This window comes from Sylvia atricapilla, chromosome 9 (assembly GCF_009819655.1).
Source record: "Sylvia atricapilla isolate bSylAtr1 chromosome 9, bSylAtr1.pri, whole genome shotgun sequence".
NCBI lineage: Eukaryota > Metazoa > Chordata > Aves > Passeriformes > Sylviidae > Sylvia > Sylvia atricapilla.
The window spans coordinates 2795517-2818083 of NC_089148.1; the positions used below are offsets into that span (position 1 = coordinate 2795517).

The window sequence follows — 22567 nt, forward strand, 5'->3', positions numbered from 1 at the left end:
CCTACCACGGCAGTAGTTCAGATTTGCTCACCCAGCAAGCCTGCAATGCATAACCATGTCACTGTGTTTATCTTCCTGGTCTTGATCAGTTCTCACCGGGATAATACAGTTTGACGTCAAGTAAACTAAGAAGCTTAATTAAAATTTGTGTTTCTTTTCAAATAACATACTGATTTGAAAAGAATTTCCAATTTAGACCCAGTCAGCTCCATTTAATAATTTATTGCTAAAGTTTAAATTAAAGTTGCTAACACTCGAGTAATAAAAGGAGAATGTCTACTTCCCTAGTCAGTAACTTCATCTTAGACACATATGTATTTCAAAAATAAAATACAGTTGAATTTTTCAATAATTTTAAGCCGCACATTCAACATCTTTGGTACAATGGTAAGAACAGACATAGGAACTGGGAGCAAATAATGATTACAGATGTACAAGAAGAGTTGCATGAGCTACCAGTTCTGTGAATTTACTCCTGTTCACCTGCAAACCTAATACGGCAGAGAAGTACCCAGAGCTGGTTTTGCTCCTCCTCTGCCACCATCAGGAAGAGTTGCATGAGCAGAGGGTTAAGCTCACAAGGCACGCTTTCAACTGTGCACAGTATAAGGCAAACCAAGTATAAGTTTTTTAAGTCTTTGTTGTTTTGTAACAGCGTTTGGAGTTAATGGACCTTTTTCAATTTCCCGGTAAATGGCTGCCTGCAAGAACTAAGTGGTGTGACAGGATGTGGGTGCCTGAATTTTATCTCCATTTAGCAGAACACTGGTCTTTACTTAGCAAAGCAGCTCTCAGCTTGCACTGCCAGCAAGCACCTTCCCATTCCCAGGCAAAGCTGCCTGTCAACCCACGAAGGAGTAAAGTTCCTCACTGAGGTCAGGGGAATGATGGCGATGTACAGAAGCATTAACCCTTCAGCCTGCATTGTTTGAAGACACAGAATTTTGCAAAACTAAAGAACCAGAAAGTGTTGTTGCCCTAATGACTCTTTTTTTTTTCTTTTTACAATGCTTTTTTAGCTACAAAGCACTACAAAGGCAAAGACCACAATGACACAAAAGTCATCGTACACTATGAGACACCAAATATCTAAGAAAAAAGACTGTAATTTACCTTCTGTGAGCATTGCACAGAATATCCAGAGAATATCCACTGTCCTGGGCTAGGATGATCTAAGTTGCCCAGTACAAATACCCTTCTGCTATTACTATTTCAAGTATTTTTTAACTACTGAAGCTTCATTTATCTATCCAAGGTCCAAAGAGCAACCATTAAAGTGATGATCCCCTAGCTACCTCTACTGCAGCAGCTGATGCTCAGACAGCAGTTTTGTTTTTGGTTTTTGCTTGTGTTTTTTAATTGGAATTTCATATTCATAAAAGTCCTTCAAGAAATGCTGGGTGAATTCCACAACATTCAGCTCTGAAACTTACTCCCTAAAGACAATATCCACCAGCTTCTTTTTTCTTAAGTTCATTCATAAGCTTTTCTTTCCTAAAAGAAAATCTAGAATTAATTAAAAAAAAAAAAACAGGGGGGGGGGGGGGCAAAAGGTTCAATTTCTGCTCTTCTCCAGTGCTCCTAGAAGCAAACACCTTGTGCTGGTAAAGAGTTGGGCCTCCTCCCCACACCAGAACAGTCTGTAGCCAGCCCTGCTTTCTACTGCTGCCTTACACTTTCCAGCACTGAACAGGAATCTCTCTGGGGCTGACTGCATGAAAATTTTGTAAAAAGCCACTTTAGTCTTCTGTTTTATTGCTTCTAGTACTTTTAAACAATCTAGCAGACACATCGAGTTATTCACAGGTCTTCTCATACTTTGGAACAATTTTTAATTAATTATGGTTTATGTGATTTCATTAATAATTTCTTCATTTTGGTAATAATTACTTTGAATTTTATGTACAGTAATAGATAGTATCTTTAGTTAGGATCACTTTAGATGGATTTTAATCTTCAGAAAACCACTAGTACCTACACAAACACTCACAGTCCAGCTTTTTTTTTCTCTGGTTTTACTGCTCCCTCTTCCATTTAGGCTGAGGCACACAGTTGCAGAGTGTGTTGTCATAATTTCCTTACAGGTTCTAGGATTTCAGTTTACATTTGTATACTTTCTTTCCCATACATTCTAAAATGCTTTCTCCTAGAGCTAACTTTCAAACCCTTGTCCCAGAGAAGACTACAGCTCACATTCTGCAGAAATAGTACCGGGGATTTCAAAGGAGATGTAACTTTCACTGTTTAAATTACCCCCAGAAGATAGCATATACACTTGCAATATATTGCACTTATGCAACATAATTACATCTCTCACTTTCTAATACTAAGTGTGCATATATTTTTAGAAGACTAACTCCAAATATTACTCATAATACAGAAGCTCTTTATGGTATATCTCTGCCTTAAACTGTGCAAGGAGTCCTTTGGTTATGGGAGTCAAGTCCTTTGGGAGCTTGAGAAAATGGAGTGAATTAACTGTGTTTCTTTGCCCAATTTTCAGTCTAACTTAATGGTATTTGCATTGAGAATCTACAAATATGTGCCTTGTCCTCACAAAGAAGAATGCAAACTCAATTGGTTTGCACTCACAAGTACTGGGAATGGAGGATTTTTCAGATCATTAAAACAAATCACTGCATCTGCATATTATTAGCTGTGATTTTTTAAAGTAAAATATATTCCCCGTGAAAAAGCATCTACTAAAACATGACATTAAACCAAGTCATGGCTGGTAAAAAGTGGTGGTAAAAAGTACCACATTTTTAGGTAAAAAGTGGTGACTTACTACAGCAAGAGCAAATCAATCACAGGAAAAATTACACACTGACTAACAGTATGATTGGAGGCACCCAAATGGCCTCAAGTTCCATCCTTCATGCATCAGTAGAAATGGATGAATATTACTGTACCAACAAACATGAAAATGCTTCCAAGATTGCAAGTCCAGATCAGGCACCTGGCACCAAAGGGGGGGGGCACCTCCATCTGCCACACTGTGGCTCTTCTCGAAGAAAGCCCAAATGTGCAGGAGAGATGGAAGCAGCAAGGTGTGCCAGGGTGACATCCTGGACAGCCAAAGGGCTGACAGCCAGGCAAGGATGTTTACACTTGGGCGTGTCACACCTGATTTCTCTTCTACCTTATAATTTTTATGCATTTTTTAATGTCATAGTTTTCATTATTAAGCTTTTGAAAAAGATCCCTATTAACAGTTTCTCCAATTTATATTTTTAAAAAAACCCAATAAATAATTCCGTCTGTGTAACAAAATTGAAAATATTAGAAAACAGCAAAAATCGGTTCATTTCAACAAAGCTGCCCTGACAGACAGATCATAACTGCCAGTGGAAAGGAATACAGAAAATTCATTCTGTTTAATTATTAATCTGCTGACAGAACAAAGGTAGTGCAATTGGGTGTGTCCTTGAAATGCCTCTGGCCTTTGTAAGGGGCAGGAAGGGGGTCCGAATTTGTTTTGCAGAAGATGAACAACCCCTGCATCTCCAAAGAATCCTTTGAATCTCCCAGATCTGGAAAATCTGCCTGCTGTGATGTTTAAACCTTATTTTTGTTTCTGAAGCATGCAGACAACTCCTATCCAAATTCAGAAATTGAGGAAGGAATCTTTCTGACTTCCTCTCTTTTCCTCATAGCAAGGCTTCACCTATGAAGAAGGCACAAGCTGGGGTGGTGCTTGCCAACTTGATTATTACATTAATAAATCCATCAAAAACAATATTAAAAAGACTCACCAGTAAGATTGCAAGCACTAAACACTGAAACAAGATTAAGTCTAATTGTTTTTAGCAAAGAATCATCAAAGAGCTGGAATTCAGAAAGAATTTTGGATATAAAAACAACAGCAGGAACATGAAAAGCAAATGTACCATGAGGATAATGAGTAGAAAGACCGAGCTAGGATGTATTTGCAATCAAGCTGGTTTCTCCTCCAGCAACTGCATTGTGAAGCATCTAGATGGAATCTGTGGTCAAGAAAAATCTAACATTTCAAAAGCTCAGCATCACACTCTGTCAGCCATTCCCAGGATTATTATGAGTGAAATCTCCTGTCTCTGTATGACAAGAAGTCATAGGGATTTAGGTTTGAGCTTGTTTTTGAGCTAAAAGCTTTGAAGCACTTTTAGTTCTGAAATGTGGCATCACAACGAATTTTGTGACAGATCATTTCCCTAATGATCACATTTCCTGTAGAGAGACTTTTCATCTTCCTCTATGACTGCACCAACACTGCAACCACCCACACTCCACAACACCTTCCACCTCCAGTGAAAAGGCTCTAATAGTCCCACAGATTGAAAGAGGACTCAAAGAAATGTGTCACTCTTACTTCAGTCCTGGGTCAGAACTCTGCATCACTAGCACAGCTGATCTGTTTTGATTTGGGGATTTGATTTATTTCACAAGAAACTTAGATGGTAACTTCTATAACAATCCCTTAGACTTACCATCATCATGATCATGTTAATTCTCAATTTGCATTTGTCTTCTGCAATGCCACAAAAATTCCAGATCAGAAAATAAATGGAGCTGCTAAACATACTATAAAATGCTATAAAATTACTGGGACATTACTATCATTTCTTTGCTCTTCATTTACTCTTCATCATGTTCATTAAAAAATGCCACCCTCTGACTGTCCAAGCAACCCTTTTATTTGTGCTCAATCTTACACCTCTGACTGGAATTAGGCAGAAATTTTCTGTTGAAGATGACAGCAAACCTCTCCCAGGAAGAAGGATTAATGCCCTCAGGTCTTTGTGCAGTAGTCTTTGCTGAATATCAGATTAAATTCTAGTGTCCACCCTTACTTGGATGACTAGCACTTTATGCAGAAGGTTAAGCCAGGTTTTCTACAACTGGCTGAGGTGATGTACAGGCCTCCTACCATGCTGCTGATTGACCAAGAAGGTTCATTAGATTAATGGTTCGTTTTATAGGTTAATCAGGGTCATACTCTCGATTTGAGTTGTTCAATATGGCTTTTTGCTTCAGTTTGCTGCAGAGTATGTGACTTCCTTTATGAAATTACAGTCACAAACAATCAGCTTCAATGTTTGGATTAAAAAATACTTCTTCTTTTGTCTTCATTTATGATGACTTTTTTTTTTAGCTTCCTACTCAGCAAGAGGTCCAGAGTATTTCCTTTTGTTCACCAGCTTTTCAAGTGACCTTTTGGAAATCAGCTATCTGAATGTTTCCATTTAATGGAAATAATAACTTTTACTTGCTAAAGTGTTCTGAGCTCTGTGGAACAGTAAGATGTTTAGGAATGTGCACTGAAGTCCATTTATGAAGTAGAAATATTTTATATCAGCTCTACGAGGTGACAATTTGCTATGATGAACAGGTGTCCCAAGGCTCTTTTCTTTTGCATTTCCTTTAATAAATAATGTTTACCAGCACTTACTGAAATAAATACGCGATCTGATTTCTGCAAATACATACTTTTCCCTCTAATGACACAATTATTTTGCAAGGTGACATTGTCATAAAAATGGTTTATGGGTCTTTTAAGGAAATCACATTTTTTTGTCCCACTTAAAGATGAAAATGATCATCACTAACATTGTGTTTCACTCAAAACCACTTAGACGTGTGAAATAATCAAGATTCAGGTACATTCCTGAAAGCAGGAATCTATGCTAAACCCTTTGGAAGAATCATTGTGTTTCTACTTGCACACAGAAATCCACGCACTGTAAAAACTGGCAGCCCATTCATGGTTTTTGAATCCTGAATTCAAAATCCCTGAATCTATGGGGTGGCCAAGAGATCAAGCCTTGTGTGTCTGGCCTGATAAATGATGGAGTTTAAATTCTCTATGAGGAATCCCAAGGAATTTGATAAAATTTAAACTAGTGAATAACTTTGCTTTCTTAAGGGCACAGATTTAAATAAGTTTAGACACTGAAACCTTATTAACACTGATTTCAAAGACAAGCTATGTTGTCTCAGGCGAAACTCTCACAAACATAGTTGGAAAGCTTTTCCAGGTAAGAATCTTCTGAAGAGACACTATAATCCTTCCTCTGAGCAGAATTCCTCGCCTCACACCTATAAGAATTGCCTATATTCTTTCTTAGACTGGAAGAATGACAGTGTTCTGCCTACACTTCCTGGAAACTGTGCCTAGGTCTATGTGTCTGCTTTTATCAAAATATCCATCAAAGGTCAGGTAATTTTCCATACTCATCTAGAGATAAAGATGCTACCTATCTTGATGAATCAGTTCAGGAGTGTTAGTGCATTTCCCTCAAAAGGGATCAGATATAATCACTAAGAAAATGAAGTGCATTGTTTCCATGACTGTTTCCAAGCCTGCTTAGAATTACAGTCGTAGCAGATTCCACAGCTTCTTCCACTGTGGCCTCCAACCAGCTCTTCCCTGGCTTTGGAGCTGGTGGCAGGGGACAAGAGGCTGCACAGGAAATCAGTCAGGAAGAGCTAACCAGACTTCTGCACTAGTTCTGGCAGCTGTAAGAAAGTATGAGCATGGGACACTGAGCACTAGTTTTAAAAAAGAAAGGAGACAAAAAAGAGAAAAGAGCGTAAAAAATGCTATCACTGGAGAAATTCTGGAGGATAAGCCAGTAGGTTTTCATCCACTTTAGACTAATGGCAAAAGGTGATTGTGCCTGCAGTACTAATTTACTCCTTTCATGAGAAAGAAACTCCCTGATTTACTGGGAAGGAAAAGCATGCCATTTGTTTTAGCATCAGGGCTTCAGCTGCTACTACAAGTTACCAGTAAGTCAGCACATTCATTGTAAGCCATTACAAAGGTCACAATTTCCAAAACAGGTAAGGGATTCAGGAGCCTAAGTGACCCTCAAAATATTTACTAAAAAAAAAAAAAACACCACCACCAAAATTCAAAAAAACAACAAAAAAGTCTGTTGTCTTCCTCAGCAAAGAATACAAAGACACTTCATTGAAATCAGTTTGTGCTGCAGAGATCCTAACATGACCCAAAGAAACCAATTTTTTTTTTTTACTATTAAATTCTTATCTTGGTATTACAGCAGTAACATAATATTGGCTTGACATCTTAGGAAGACCTGAAATAGTCAACAAATCAGGATGGTTTTTTTTTCTTTCTTCACACTTTTTCTTATACCTGGGCAAAAATATTCAATATTTCTATGCAATATTTTGCACTTATGCTTCCTACTAATATCCACTGTCCAAGTCCTGGAACTGATTAGTGATATAAAAATAAGGCAAACAGTTCAAAACAGATACAGTGCAGTGGTTTTTCAAAGGGATCTTTCTCCTACTTCCATTTCAATTCTATACTCCATTAAATGGGAATTACTGCCCTTTGTCCAAACTGAAACTTAACACATTCTGAAAACTATAGTTCCACATTTCCTGAAGAAACACAGATCTAGTGAAGATTGTTAAAAATATTCTCTACATTCATGTAATTTACTTTTAATGTGGCAACTACTTTTAGATATTTCACTCCTTTCTACAAGAATCAGGAGTGTTTGATAAAGCAACATTTAAAGTCTTTTGTGCAAGGGCTTTGCAAATAAACAACATCAACAAATGCAATGTTCATTTGGGCAGTAATAATTGAAAACAATACAAAAATAATGATAATCTCAACATGATACAAATCATTTTCATGGTCATAAAGACAACAGAAACAATTGTCATCCTCAGAAATAAGTAGGAAAGACAGCTACCAATGGGATGTCCTTGGTCAAGTGGTACAGGAATGTGGTAGCTTTGACTCTAACCTTCTGCAAAGAGATGAATATTTAACCAGACATTACTACATATTTTAATACAAACTAAACAAATAAATCTGCATCAACACACAAAAAATCCCAGAATTTCATTATTAGTTTTCAATTCTATTCCAAACATTGAAAGAGTAGCTCTGAAATAACTTTATGTACTTAATTTACAACATTGATAGAAGAACTTCAGCACAGAACTTCAGCCTGGAAAGTCACAGATACACATGGCTTTTACAGTACACAGAATGTACAATGACTTTTTATAATAAAATCATACACACACAGGATGCTCCAAAGTCACTGTCCAGGGAGTAAAGACGATTACTCAAGAGTGGCAAATATCTATTTGCATTGCCAGTGCAAAACCCTGGTCCTTTTCCCTTCCTAACATTGCTGAACGTTCTCAGAGATGTTTCATTACATGACCACAGAGTGGTCTTTTGGTCCAGCTTAGAACATGGCTCCAGAGCATGTGGTGAAGATATCTTTCACCTGCAGAGCTGATTCTGTGCTTGAGCCATGGAGTTAGGGAGAAAAAGAACCACAAGAACACAGAGATCTCACAGATATGTAGTAAAATGGCGGTTTAGGTAACACAATTAACATTCCAGCTCTCATCACAGAATTCTTGTACGATGTTACAAAATGTACTCACACTAAATTTTACATGCAGCAATCACTGGTCTGCATTTAACAGATTCTTAATTATACCAGTCTGATTGACAGAATTGGTGACCTTTCAAAACCATAAATTAATCTGAGACAAGCACCTCACTCCTTAAAGCACCCCTAACTTCAGTTAGTTTTTCTGATTATTAGACTGATCTTCTCTTTGGGCCATTTTATCATCGCGAGTATGAAAATATATATGTGTGTAGTGCTTAGCTAGAGAAGATGAGCAGCAGCTTCAAAAAAACTTAAAAAGAAGCAAGTATGTCTAGTTGTAGAAAGTTTTCAGTAGTAGTTCTGTGAAAATGGCCTGAACTGTACATCGAGCAACACAGATGTAAAACACTGAAAAGATTTTCATTCTCTTCACAGAAAAGAGAATCCAATAGAGGAAAAACCTCTTTTTGAAGTTCTGAAGAACTTCTTTCAGTGAAGACACTGATTGCATCCACCACCAGTGCAAAGATCTGGTATCAGCCATAAGTCAGCTTTATCACTCTATCATTACAGTGGTCTACAAAGACTACCTTAGAGATCTATTGCAATTTTTAAAAGGTGTGTAGGGTTATTGTACCTGCTTCCTCCCCCCCCTATGGTTATTCAGTATCTTGAAGAAAGGTTGTCATAATAGACAGAGCTCCAGTTTTACAGAAGGATGATATTAATAAACTGTTATTACACACATATTACACAATACAACTCCACTCAAGGCTCTGTTTATGGCTGTATCTTATGATCAACTACTGCATTTTCAAACACAACCATCCCAACTGCATAACATTTCAGAACAAAAACCTTTTCACTCAAACTTGCTGCCATCTAAAACCCAAAAGCCCTTATGACCCTGAAATCCAACACTATAAATTAAAAACAATCAAATCCACAAAAACCAACTAACCAAAACCAAACTAAAACTACTCCACCCTCTAGTGTCTGGTAGATATTTTAAAAATTATTCCATACTGTATTACAGATCCAGGTCACACTTGCATTAATTGCAGGCAATCAATCTCCAGAGCTTGAGAATTCACAGAATTCACCAGGAAACATGATTTGCTTCTTTTCAGTCTAAATAAATTAGGTCAATTATACATCAAAAGCAATTTATTATTGTTATTACTATTTATGAGCACTGAGATATGAAGGCACTGAATGCAACCTAAAATGAAGTTTTGAACCGAAGAGAACAGAATGTGGCCCCTCTCTCCCACATCCAGATGCTGTTCATGTTAGCTCACCTCCTGCAGCTAGAGGAACAGCTACAAGAATGAAGAATCAGGAGGGTGGGATTACATGCTCTCCCATACAAGACAGTAAATGTATGTGTGTGTGTGTGTGTATGTTTGTAACACATCATCTACACATTCTGTTGTTTGTTTTCTGCATTTCACTCATTGGTGGGAGAATGCAATATGTTAATGAAAGGATTAAACAGCTGGAGAAAATAATCATTGCAAATAAATACAGTGCTTTTATATGTGCCCTGATTTTTTTACTGTTTCAGAAAGAGAGGAGCTTTGGAACACCTTAAGTTTTTACCCACAGTAGTTTTATCATTAAGTGTTATCTTCCAGGAATACTTGCACCAGCTATTGACATATATAAAACTTACAGGAGCACAATGTGATGACATGTGCAATACATGGGCCTATGTAGTACAGTTTATATTGAACCCTGGGAATAATTTATTGCATGCTGCTTTGAATGAGGTGTTGTATGTCCCTTTCTCAGAAAAGGAAATAAATAGCACAGGGGATTATGCAAGTTCTCTGGCTGGCCACGTTTGCTGCTATCACTTTTTCCATTACCAGTCTTTCCTCTCACCTCTGAAGTATTCCCTTTTAAGAAATATCCATGCTGTCCAGAATCAGATCAGAAATCCTTTGAGGACAAGACCATACTTAATCCTACATTTGTCCAGCACCTGGCCCAGCAAGAATGCTTGACTACAACGATGGAAAATAGCTCTCCTATAAACACAGAAGTAAGATAGTCACAATCACACTTGTGACTGTGGTTGTGCAACCTCTTCCTGACTTCCTAAGTAGCTCTTTCTTTCCTTTCCAAGTACTCAGTATTCACAACTTGAGAAAAACCTTCAGAAAATATTAACTTGCAGCTGCACACTATGATTTTTCACATTGTTTTAGTGATCAACACATAAAGGTCCTCTGAAAATCTGATCATTTTCTTCTATGTAAAAACAGTTCCCAAGTGTTTTGGAGCTTACAGTCAAAGCCAGGGATATCTCTTCCAAGCAGTTTTCTCAGGGCAGCTAACAGAAAATCAGATCTTGGAGTTTCAAGACTACCAGTAGGTTTAAAGAAAAAAAAAAAATAAAAATAAAGAAGAAAAAAAAAAAAAGAAAGGAAAAAATCTGAAAGATAAAATAAAATTCTGTAAGATACTTGAAAGCCTTTTCAGACTTTCCACTGACATCACCACTTTGGTGAGAGTCAGGTGAGCAGCAATTCTATTGTGAAGAGAAACAGAGAGCATCAGCTGCAGTGAGAGCTGCATGCATTCTGACATGCATTTTGTTATGAAAATGTCTTCCTTGCTTGGTGAGAGTGTGGTTTTTAGAAGCCACGGTGTGCAAGCAGCCCTTCCCTTGCCATTTAAGGCACCCTCCTGCAATGACGACACACTTGATGACATCCACATTTGTAAATGGTTTTCTTTCCAATATTAACACGAAAACTTCAACCAGCTACTGCACCAAACATTTGTCTATTTATTCAGGGCAGTGAAAAACTGCATCTTAGCAGGCCATTGAGCCCTGCAAAAATTACAGCAGGAAGATAAATGCAGCTGATGATTTTTTTATTAACTTTTGGAATAACTGATCCACATATCTTGGCATTTTTCTCCTGAACTGTTCTGTGAGTTCTTATTAATTTAATGCATCCTGTGTTGATTCAAATGGCATTTTTAGGTGAGTTCCATAACTATATGCCTCTATAAATAATATCTTACACATACTAAAACTGAACTATTTTATCACTTCAAAATGCTCATGGTCAAACCAACCAGTCTGTAGAAAAGCAAAAAGTGGTGAATTTGGCAGGCCAAACCCATAGGATTTTATGAAAGTTTCATGTTTGAGTATTATAAAGCCTTGATCTGTTACTGTCAAGGTTAAATATCTCTTTATAGATTTTACATTAATTTCCTTTAGCTGCCTCCCTAGTATTCAGCACCATCCCACTGTAAACCTTATAAACTGTAGAGAGGAAGCTGACACTGGGTTAAGCTGTTATTATTCATACATTTTTTCTAAGAGCAAGAGTATTGGATGTCTCTCAGAAACATCTCAGTAACATAAGTCATTTCAGTAACAGACAAAGACAGCAAAATCAGAAATGTTACTAATGTCTCCTAACGCATATTTCTTTCTGCTCTTTCACATCTTTCCCTTAAACCTCAACCACATTTTTTACCTCAGACTAACACACCAGACTGCAGGTGTGTAGAGGATGTAGAAAGATCTTTCACTTCTGTTGAGGCAGCACAGTTGAGCACAGAAGCATTAATGAAGCTGCAAATGAAGTCAAGCTTTTTTCTGTACTTGTTAGGCAGTCTGAGGTATCCCAAATATTACCCTTCCACTCACACACATCGCACAGTCATGCACATTCCCAGACTGCATTTTGGGAGGAGACACCTTGTGTGCTGCATACAAGAGACCTAGGGCAATAATCTCTTACTGCCATCAGGGACCAAGTAAAATAAATTCCACATCATTTAAAAAATATACATTTAATAATTTAAAGTCTTCCAAGAAAGTGTAATATGAATAAAGAAATCCTCCAACGACTCTATCCAAAATTCATTAAAACTGGAAGATTTCTCTAAGGTGTATACACACGTGATTTTGCATTCATTTCAGACATCAAAGGTCTATCTTAAGAGGTTAATCAAACTGCTGCAGTAGCAGCACTGGTCATCTTTCCTTTGATTATGTGTGTGTACGATTTTACAGTATATACTGACAAAGTCAGCTTGGCCTGCACTTCTCTAGAACAGTTGTTCAGGTTTATAACTGCTACCACTGAGACTCTGAAAACACCTAATTTACTAGACAGGTTTCCTATTGTATTTACCCTAAAGTGTGGATGATTCTTTAGAACATGAAACCTTTTGCAGCTGTGATCTGTTTAGCACACCTCGGCTCATCCACCGACACAGGAAGTGAAAGGCTGGTGGTCCTGTTCTGGTGTCTCAAGAGTTCATTGACCAGCTTCAGATATTTCACCCGTGTTTCACCCAATAATGGGTACAACAGAGACTACAGCTGATGTGATCATGTTTAACAGAATTTCAGATTTGCTGAGGTTAAGCACAGTATGGGTTGTTCTTAGTCAGCACAAAAGTATCAGCTCCCCATTGACAATACCTGTGCTTTAGGACTGAGAAAAAGGCAGAAAATCATGCACAAGTCATTTGCTCCCCTACTTTTGCTTTCTTTGCTCAGATACACTCCCTAAAATGCTCTAATGCACAGCCAGTTTCATCACATTAATTGGTGGTAGTTTACATGTTGCAAGACATAGGCATAGCTATAAATATTTAAGGAATCAGGACTCTACATTTTTCCACAAAGTGTTACTATCTTCAACTTAACAGATGATGAAACTGAGGTCTGGAGAAATGAAATCACCACTTCACACCAGGAGTTTCTGAGACAGCCTAGACTGCAGCTGACTTCTGTCTCTTAGATCTTATTCTAGAAGCCTGACTCTGCTTTGCTATTTATCTTACCCTATTTTTCCCCTACATAAATCTTAACTTACAAGCTTCCAGAAACAGTTCAGGGCTTAATACTATCTTAAATATTTAATTCACTGTTTTGCAGTGTATATGATTACCTGGAAAGGCAACACTAGCCCTATGTTTTTGTAACATCTCAGCTGAGGTTCTGTATTATATATATATCTCTGAGTGTAAAAATCTTTCAACTCCTATAGGACATATGCTTCAGTAAATGAACTACTATTTCCTTATATATTTTACAAAGAGCTTCATTGTATGGCTTCATTTTTCTCTCAGACATCTATTTTGATTATTTCTCTTACTGTCAGGAAAAGAGTCTATTTCAAAAGGCAATTAAAAATATTCCTCCATGGAGTCCACATTTTTGAAACAACAAAAAAGTCATTCATGCCCTACAAAAGGTACCTCTAGAGCTCTTTGCAAGGCAATGGGATTATGAATGAAGAACAGACAGATTGTGAGAGAAGTCTTTGAAACTAAAGAATAGAAACCTAAGCAAGCAGGCCAGCCGAGAAGGCACTGACACAGAGGGAATAACTGCAAGAACAGTACTGCAAAGTAGTGGTATGAAAGAAAAGAAGTGGATCCTGTTAGCTATACAACACTATGGATAATATAAGCTAGCACTGAAGTGCTCACAGCTAGTTTCTAAAATCCTGGCATTGAAGGCCCCAAACTGCTTTACTTGAAAGGGAAAAAAGCCTGGAAATAGATAAAATGTTGAAACAGTTACTGAAACACCACCGAAAAAGACCTGTTTGCAAGTGCATGGATAGCCTGGAAATACATCAGGCATGCCAGCTAAAAGAACAGTCAAGTTGCAGGGAAATAAACAACTTTCATAACTGTATCTGTTATTTTAATCTTGATATTTACAGGAGGAAGTCAGGGTTTTGCCACTCTTTAAAACTTTTTTACTTTTTTTTTTTTTTTTCCCCCCCACAGAAGTTCTTCAGGGCCTAAATTGAGCTTTGAAGAGAGTCAACTACTTCCTCCAAAATATACTGGATGCACTTTGCAAGTTTGTCTCTGAAAGAAAACACTGCTTGGTTTCTGGTTATATACGATTGAAGATAAATCAGTGTGAACGATGGCTATCTCAGGATGCTGCAGGAAGCAGCAGAGCTCGGGGACACTGCTGTCCCCCGGGCAGAGCCGGCAGTTGCAGTGCCAGCAGCCAGCTCGGCGAGCCCATCTGCACTGAGCAGGCACTAACTAACACCCGGCCCAGCCCTGCCTAAGCCACCGCACTTCTGTAACACACATGCTCTGCCGGGGCTCAGAGGAACTCACAGCCACAGAGCTCAGCTCCTGCAGCAAGCCTTGCCCAGCACATCACACCTTCCTGCAGCACTTCTCATTCCTCTCTTGTCTCGGGTTCCACCTCCGCAGCCACGCCCGTGCTGTGCTCTCCCCACCCTAGCCTCCCTAAGAAGGGGGAATGACTCAGGGTAAATCTGCTCTGCGCAGGGGGATGCAGACATTTCAGAGACACTTGAGCTAACCACACCAGGTAGTTCACTGAGTACAAAAAGTCAAGCCCTGACAGCAGACTTCAGTGTGGGCGAATCTCTTCTGCCTTCCTGGTGGACCAGATTTATGCTTATGAATATTAACTCTTAAAGTAGGTTGAGAATGCAAACAGAGAACAAACATTTCCATGGCTTGCTGTTTTTCCCAGCTCCCAGCAGGATACAGTAAATACCCCAATGCAGCTGCACAGCAAAGGAAAACAATATATACAATGTATTCCCACCTTCAGCATGGAGACTGCTGCTTCGTTTAATTCAGACACATGCTACCAGACTAGCAGGCAGATCTGAAGATAGGTCATGGGAGCTGGAAAAACAGAGCTTGATTCCTGAAACTCACATTTTGAAAAGTCACTTCATCCTGTTTCCTCCCCCCATTTCTCCTGCCTTATTTCATTATATATGCGGTGGTTTTAACATACTTGCTGTTGATTTGTTCTTCAGAACCTTAATATATAAATTTAAGTTCACCAAGTTAAAACTAAAGGAAGTGGTTCCAAATAACAAGCCACAAAGAGCTGGACCTTCTTTAGAACTGGTCTCTGCATTGTAGTTTTTCCAGCTTTAGGTCTACACTGGTAAAATGTTCTTCGTATATCAATGTACTGATGTCAGTGAATAAAAATGACTAGCACATGTCTTTTCCCTACTATGTAAGAAGGACCCATTAGTCCAGAACCAATGTCTGTTGTGCTGTCTGCATCAACAGATACACCTATAGCACATCAACAACCCAGCCACCTGCTTGCTATATTTGAACAGGTCTAGGTGAATGTTTAAAAAAAAAAAAAAAAACAAAAATCACATATTTAGTCCAAATCTGTATCTAATTTCAGTCCAGAATCCAAGTTGTCCAGCCCAAGTGCTGCTGAGCTCCACCCAACTTGTGTCCTGCTCGTAGCTTAGGTATGACACCATAATGAAACTAAACTGCTTCCAGTTTAGCAGTTGCTTGTGTCTGGCCAGCCCAGGGAGCGAGCAGAGCTCCCTGTGTGCACACCAACTCCTTGCCTCAGTTCACCGGGAATAAAGTACCAGGGTGGGGCACAACGTGTAAAGCAGGCAATTCGTTGTAAATGATTAAGAAGTCCTTGAGTGCAGGACTCTGGGGTATTTCAGAAACCCTCACATGCACAACTCAACAGAAAAGAACAGTCCTTTAAAAGAACCCGCAGTGAGGCATCTGTAAGAGGACAACATCAGTGGTGATGCTCTTCACTTTCTTCTACCTTAATACATGTTGTCTGCCAGAGAAATTCCCCATGTACTTCATCCTACATATAAAATGAACCAATATTACTAAATTCCACTGCTTAAAAAAAAATTAAGGTGGCCAGACTCTTTCCAAGGATATAGACTGAACCTGTGAAAAAGATTTTCATGGAAAATCAGAGCCATAGGATAAGCTATCTGAAAAGAACATGTAACACTTCCATCTGGAAACTTGCACAGCTGGCTGGCACAAAGACTGCATGACCAGAATTTCAAGTGTGTGCTTGTTTTGGCTGGGGTAGAGTTAATTTTCTTCACATTATCTATCATGGGGCAATTTGGATTTGTGATGTAAAACAGGGTTAATAATCCAGAGAAGTTTTCGTTACTGCTGAGCAGTGCCTATACATTCAGGGCATTTCCTGCTTCTCATACCACCCCACTAAGGGAGGAGATTGTGTGTGCACAACAAACAGGAGAGGACATGGTTGGGACAGGTGACCCAATTGCCCAAAGAGATATTCCATATGGTATCATGCTCAGTGCAGGGAGCTGAGGGAAGAAGTGGGGACATTCAGAGTGATGGCATTTTTGTTCCCAAGTAACCATTTCATGTGATGGAGCCCTGCTTTCGTGGGGATGGCTGAGCACATGCCTGCCCAGGGGAAGCAGTGAATTATTCCTTGTTTTTCTTTACCCTTTAAACTGTTTTTACCTCAACCCATGATTTTTCTCACTTTTACCCTTCCAATTCTCTCCCCAGTCCCACCAGGAGGCAGTGAGCATGCAGCTGTGTGGGGCTGAGTTACCAGCTGGGGTTAAACCACAGCAGCCCTCTTTGGTGCCCAATGTAGGGCTCAAAGGGGTTGAGATAAGAACAGCTTTGATTGGAATGTGTTAGATGGGATTTATAGCCTTTATTGCTGTTTGGCTGCTTTGGGCAGACTCCTGTGCTTGTCCTGGGCTTGGTGCCTTACAGTACATTGGCGTAAGGCTCCTCTGTGGCTGCTTTTTGCTTTCCCTGCTGCTGGTCCCCTCACTCTGCTGTGCTTGGGGACATTTTGAGGACAGCAGTGGTGATGAACAGGGACTGGCAGATGGCCAAGGCAGCACTGCTGTTTCTGTGCTGCTGGACTGGACATGCTGGAACTCCAGTGCGAGCTCAAGTCAAAGGGAGTGTGACCTATGGGGAGTCCATGGGGGAACAGGCAGATCTGGGAGTGTTTCTGGCCATGGAAAAGTCCCCACCAGGCAGGTCCATCTGGCCGTGCCTGTGGCCATGGCTGTGTCAGTGCCTCAGCAGGGACACCCCTGAAGGCATCAGGGCCCAAGGACAGCTCTGTGCTGCAGCAGGGACACCTGGAAGCAGCAGTGGCTGTTCATGAGGCTGTGCTGGAGCCCCTGAAATCGTGTGGCCATGGATAAACCCACAGCAGAGCAGGACACCCTGCAGGGCCTGCAGCCAGGTGGGGCAGGTTGGCTTTCTGGGGGCACGGTGCCTGTGGGTGAGGCCGTGCTGGGGCAGGTCTGTTCCTGAGGGCACTGAGGCCATGGACAGGGCTGTGCTGGAACAGCTGCCCCTCACAGCCACTGTGGTTGTGGATAAATCCATGCAGGAGCGAGTGTGTCCCTGAAGAGACTGGCTCATGGACAAGGCTCCACACTGAGCAGGTAAAACCTTAAGGGACTGCAGTTCATGGGTAAATCCAAGCTGAAATAAGGGAAAGGGGAGGAGTTCGTTGCAATGTAAAACCCGACAGGGAGTGGGTAAGAGATTGTAATAAAAACACCTTTAAATTGTTGCAACCCATGACTTGAGTTTCATATTATAGGAATTACTATAATAAGAACCACCCAAATCTATGGAAGAGAAGCCTTACAAGAAACAGAGCAAGTGCATCAGGAACCCCAACTGAGCTGGCTTTGGTGCCCTACAACCACGAAACAAACCACCTCTCCTGTTCTGAGTATCACCACAACATGGAGCCAAAGCCTGGACTAAATGGACTCAATGGACATGTACTGGACATCTTATGAACACTCTGTAGTGATGACAGACTAAGGGAATAATATCTGTGTATTATAGCAAAGGGTGGGAAGTCAGGTGGTGGTTAGTGTAGGGCATAAGCGGTACGGGATAAAGAAATCTCTCTGTTATAAAGACTGTTTCAAGCACAAACCAAAAACACAGTCCCATACTACCCACTATATCCAAAATTAACACTACCCTAGACAAAACCAGTGCCTGCTGAAGCTTCATACTTTTAGCTTGGGAAAAAAAAAATCACATCCAAAACTATCAAACAATTATTTCATTTCTTGAAATAAAGGAAGTGGCTCAGAAGTGGGTGAAAGATTTTGAAAGCTGTCAAAGTGCTAACACTTTTGTGGGAGGAGGGGGAGAATTTGAAATAATGATCTAATGGAAATAGTGCTTGTTCTGCAAGCATTTCTTTTTCCTAAAGGGAAGCAAAGGTGCTTTTCTGACGTTTTTGGCTTGGGTTAGGGGTTTTTGGGGGAGGGCTTTGGGCACTAGTCAGTTTTTTGGGGTGTTTGATTACCAGTACACATTTCTTTCTTATCAGAAAAATTAGTTGGATACATGCTTTTTATCTGAGGGATTTACACAATGAAAAGGCCTTTGTGTAGGCTCTAACTCCTTCTATTTTATTTGGTTTAATGTAGTTTGATGCTCTTAAAAGTGGCTTGGTGATAACTGGAAATAAGTAATGTGCTACAGAACGTCTGAGCTTGTGGAGAAAGTAAGACAACCTTAAAATTTCTCCTGTTAAGTTTTCAAAATCACTAGGTACAATAGGCTGTTGGAAAATAATTTTAGTAATAACAGAAGAAGTCCCAATGCCCACCTAACACTTACCATCGAGCGCCTGAAAAGTGATTGCCATAAAACCAAAGCCTACGCCACCCTTCTGAAATGCTGCTCCTCCATTAACAAACCCCTCCCTAGGAGACTGCCCAGTGTCCCTGGGCCACAAGGCACAGCAATCTGCACAGCAAATACGAAGTAGAATGGTTCTGTCACCCTGAGAGGAGAAGCAATCTCTGTGCCAAACGACATCATAAAAACAAGGTCCGTGATGTTGTGTACCTGATACTACAGCATGAGATTTGATTTAGTAGAGAGGAGTTAAAATATTTCCTTGAGGCTCTTTGGTTTAGTAAATGTAGAGAGGAACTGGTTCAAGTCAGACTACTGTGTGTGAACAGAGAAAAATAGCTATTACTTGGAATAAAAGGCTGCTACCCATTTATCTGTCTTCCAGCCCTCTCTGTCAGCTAACATGTTGACTGACTGTTGAGGTGGCTGACAGAGCAGACAGTAACCTGCCTTTTCTGGAGAAAAGGCAGCAGTGGGAAGTCTCAGAAGGACTTATAAAGTGGAAACTAGGACAGCAGATTAAAAAAAGGACAGGAAAAGCAAGAGATTTTGTTCTTTTCCGCTACAGTGCAGCATTCACTTGTTTTCTTATAATCTCCAGCAGCTATCAGCCAGATTGATGCAGTGCTGTCTCTGTACAGAGACTTTGAGGGACAAGAGAGCCAATGCTCAGGCTTCAAATGCTCTTCTTAGCTGGTTATCAACTAAAGGCAGATCATTTTGTTGCTTACATCAGTATGAACCTGGAGTGACTATAGTGGCATAAGGGTAGGAGCATGAATAAATTCAATGTAAATGAAAAGAGATTTCAGCCCTGCATATAACTCGCTGCCATTTCATAAAAAATATTTCAAGCCATTTTGTGTCTGCCATCAGCTATCCAAAATTACATTACTAGCTAAACTGATAGAAGATACATATACATAAAATGTTGCCTTTTCTTCTCAAGAAAATATTTAACATGGATATTTTTTTATGTAATACTAAGTATTACCTCAAGACTAATTGTTTTTCTCACTATTCTCTTTATCTGTAACATCTAACATGTTTAGCAAATCGTTCTCTTGGGGTCTGTCTTTATCTCAAAAATTCAAGCAACAAATTCACCTGCAAATTACCTGTGGGGTAATTAAATTTTCAAAAAACTATTTAAGGAGCAGTTTTTACAAGTAAAAAAAGTCTATTAAAAAAAAAAAAGTAATTTTCCGATAGTAGAGATTAATTTACAACTTTCAGAATTTGTTACTAACCCACCTGCAGTAAAAAAAATCAAAACTTGAGGAACTTGAGTATGTAAGCAGACTCTGTGATCAGGGAGTGACTAACATTGATGGGAAGCTTTTTTTTCTTGAAGGATTTAAACACAGAAAACCAGTACTATTACATGAGATGAAGCTGAAAAACTACAGGGAATGGGTTCACGTAAGAGACCTAAATGTATTCTTTTTTAATTCAGCTACAAATGTGGTTGGTTTTTTTAAAGAGTTCGTATAACTCTCACATGGGACCACGCGGGAGACATTTTAGCCTAGTACATGATGCATCAATCTTCCTGACCTAGGTTCTTACACCATTGCAAGCAATTGTATTCTAATTTCTGAACCAAGATGATATTTCTCCACTTTGCAAAGCTTTTCATTGGTTTTACATCTACAGAGGATACTGAGGGATCAAAAGGAGAGAAAGAAATATCAGTTGCGACCTACCTTTGAGAAAAGCATCCTGTCCCAGAAAAGCAACACCAAATGCTAAGAGTTTAAGCCACAAAAACATGGTTATTTCTGGAAATCAGGTGTATCCTTATGAAACAGCATGTGTCTCTCTCTGGAAAGCAAAATAAATGTTATCTGTCTGCAAAAGAATTTCTTCAGAGAATTTGAACCCAGAAGGAGACTAACTAGGCACATACATTGCACTGCCTGCTTATCTGTGAAGGAGCCGCTTCCTCTGTTACCCTAACTAACCACTTGCAAACTCGCAATGCACTGTAGTGATGTCAGAGACAATTACTTCTTCAAAAAAACTTCTTTCAGTTTCCAGGAAGTCAAAGGGGTTTTTCTTAGGTTCCTGCAGTAATACTTAGCTTCCTTAATTCAACTAAAGTAGATTATTTTCAGCTATTTCTTCCTTTGGACTTAGGAGCTACACAAGACTTCACTTTTCATAGCACTGGATTTAGCAAAGTCAATTTTTTTGCCTTTCATGTGCACTTTTCTGCACATATTCACTGATTCCCATAAATGTTATGTATGTTCCTTGAGATTTCTGTTGAGAGAAAGAGAAACCCTGAGTCACCAAACATGTGTTTGACAACACGGACTTCATAAAAATGCATCCTCAGGTCAAGTAACTGATGATTAAATGAAAACTCTTTAAACATGGGGTTATACTAGATGATCTCTAGAGGTCCCTTCTAACCCTAACTGTTTTGTTATTCTGTGGGATATATTTCTGAATCTTTCTACAAGGATGTCTTTCTGGATATGAAAGTAATACACAACAAATAGATAGAGGTAGTCTAAATCTGTTTTCTGTAATGTTTAGAACTGGAGAACCCAATTCTTTACCATGATAGTGCAGGAGGATTGCTGTTGCTGCCATGGACTTGATACAAGGTACAGCAAAGACATTTTCCCTCACTTCATGCACTGAGGCAGCTCTCAACAACTTGGAAACAAATGTCCCTTATATAGTAAACTACAATGGCAAGAAATGTTCAATTGCTTCTCTTGTTGAAGTTCTCCAAGGTTCTAAAAGAACCAGCAGGTTCTAAAGGTTTTAAAAGAAGGGAAGAGAATACTTTTGTGCCGTCTATTCACAAGTCCTTCAGAGACTTCCTAAGCATCACACAGAAAAAAGTTGCATAAATTCACATAATAATTCACAAATGACATGACTGAATAAAATTCCTCATAAGATTAAACGCATCTTCTACAATTTTGCATCAAGTCTTACAACACAGGGCAAAATCTTATCTATCATTAAGCGTATGTCTCCATATAAAACGGCTGTAATAATAATAATATTGTAAACGTGTAGTAAAAAATAATTATATTGTAAATACACAATATAATTATATATTTACATTATAATTGTATTTATACATTATATTATTATTTTAAATATACATTGTATTTACAGTGTAACTGTATATAATACAATAATTATATTGTAAATGTTTAAAAAGTTAGAGCAATATCTAACGATAATGCTCAAACACCCCAGAGACTCCAATTTTGATATAAAATAACTTCATCATCCTGCAGTTGTCAAAAATTAAATCTGGACTACAGCCATACATTGCCTGCAGCACTGACATCTTAGTCCCTTTTATCCTTCCTAGACAAAAGCAGGATACCAGCTGATGTATGGCTGACATGTGCCATCTGATGGGTAGAGTGCATGTCATCCTGTGAAGAATCTCTCGTAAAGGTTCTCAAAAAGAACCAGGCTCCATTCCCACCTGACCTTCCCCAGTAGTTTTATGCAATCCCCACTCAAGTCCTCAAGCTGTGACACCAAGACAAATTCCTGCAAAGCAGATCTTTTCTGGGTGTGTGATATTTACAGAGCTTCCACAGCACTGAAATGTTGCAACATACCCTCTCTATTATTTTGTAAGAACACACACTCCAGTGATCCCACCATTCTAGGTATACTGCTAACCATAAACCACTTACTGTGAAAATTAATGACCAAAGTTACAAATT

General features: G+C 39.2%; 1 protein-coding gene across 3 annotated transcripts in view; it reads right to left on the bottom strand.

Moving 5' to 3' along the window:
* PTPRC (protein tyrosine phosphatase receptor type C) overlaps positions 1-20824 on the bottom strand; it is a 59894-nt gene extending 39070 nt beyond the window's left edge. For 2 of the 3 annotated variants that reach the window (XM_066324609.1, XM_066324607.1), the window contains exon 1: positions 20564-20760. In XM_066324609.1, the coding sequence (XP_066180706.1) occupies positions 20564-20630 (67 nt within the window). In that variant the 5' untranslated portion in view covers positions 20631-20760. The other variant, XM_066324608.1, reaches the window with a different exon arrangement.
* Between the last annotated feature and the right edge of the window lie 1743 nt (positions 20825-22567).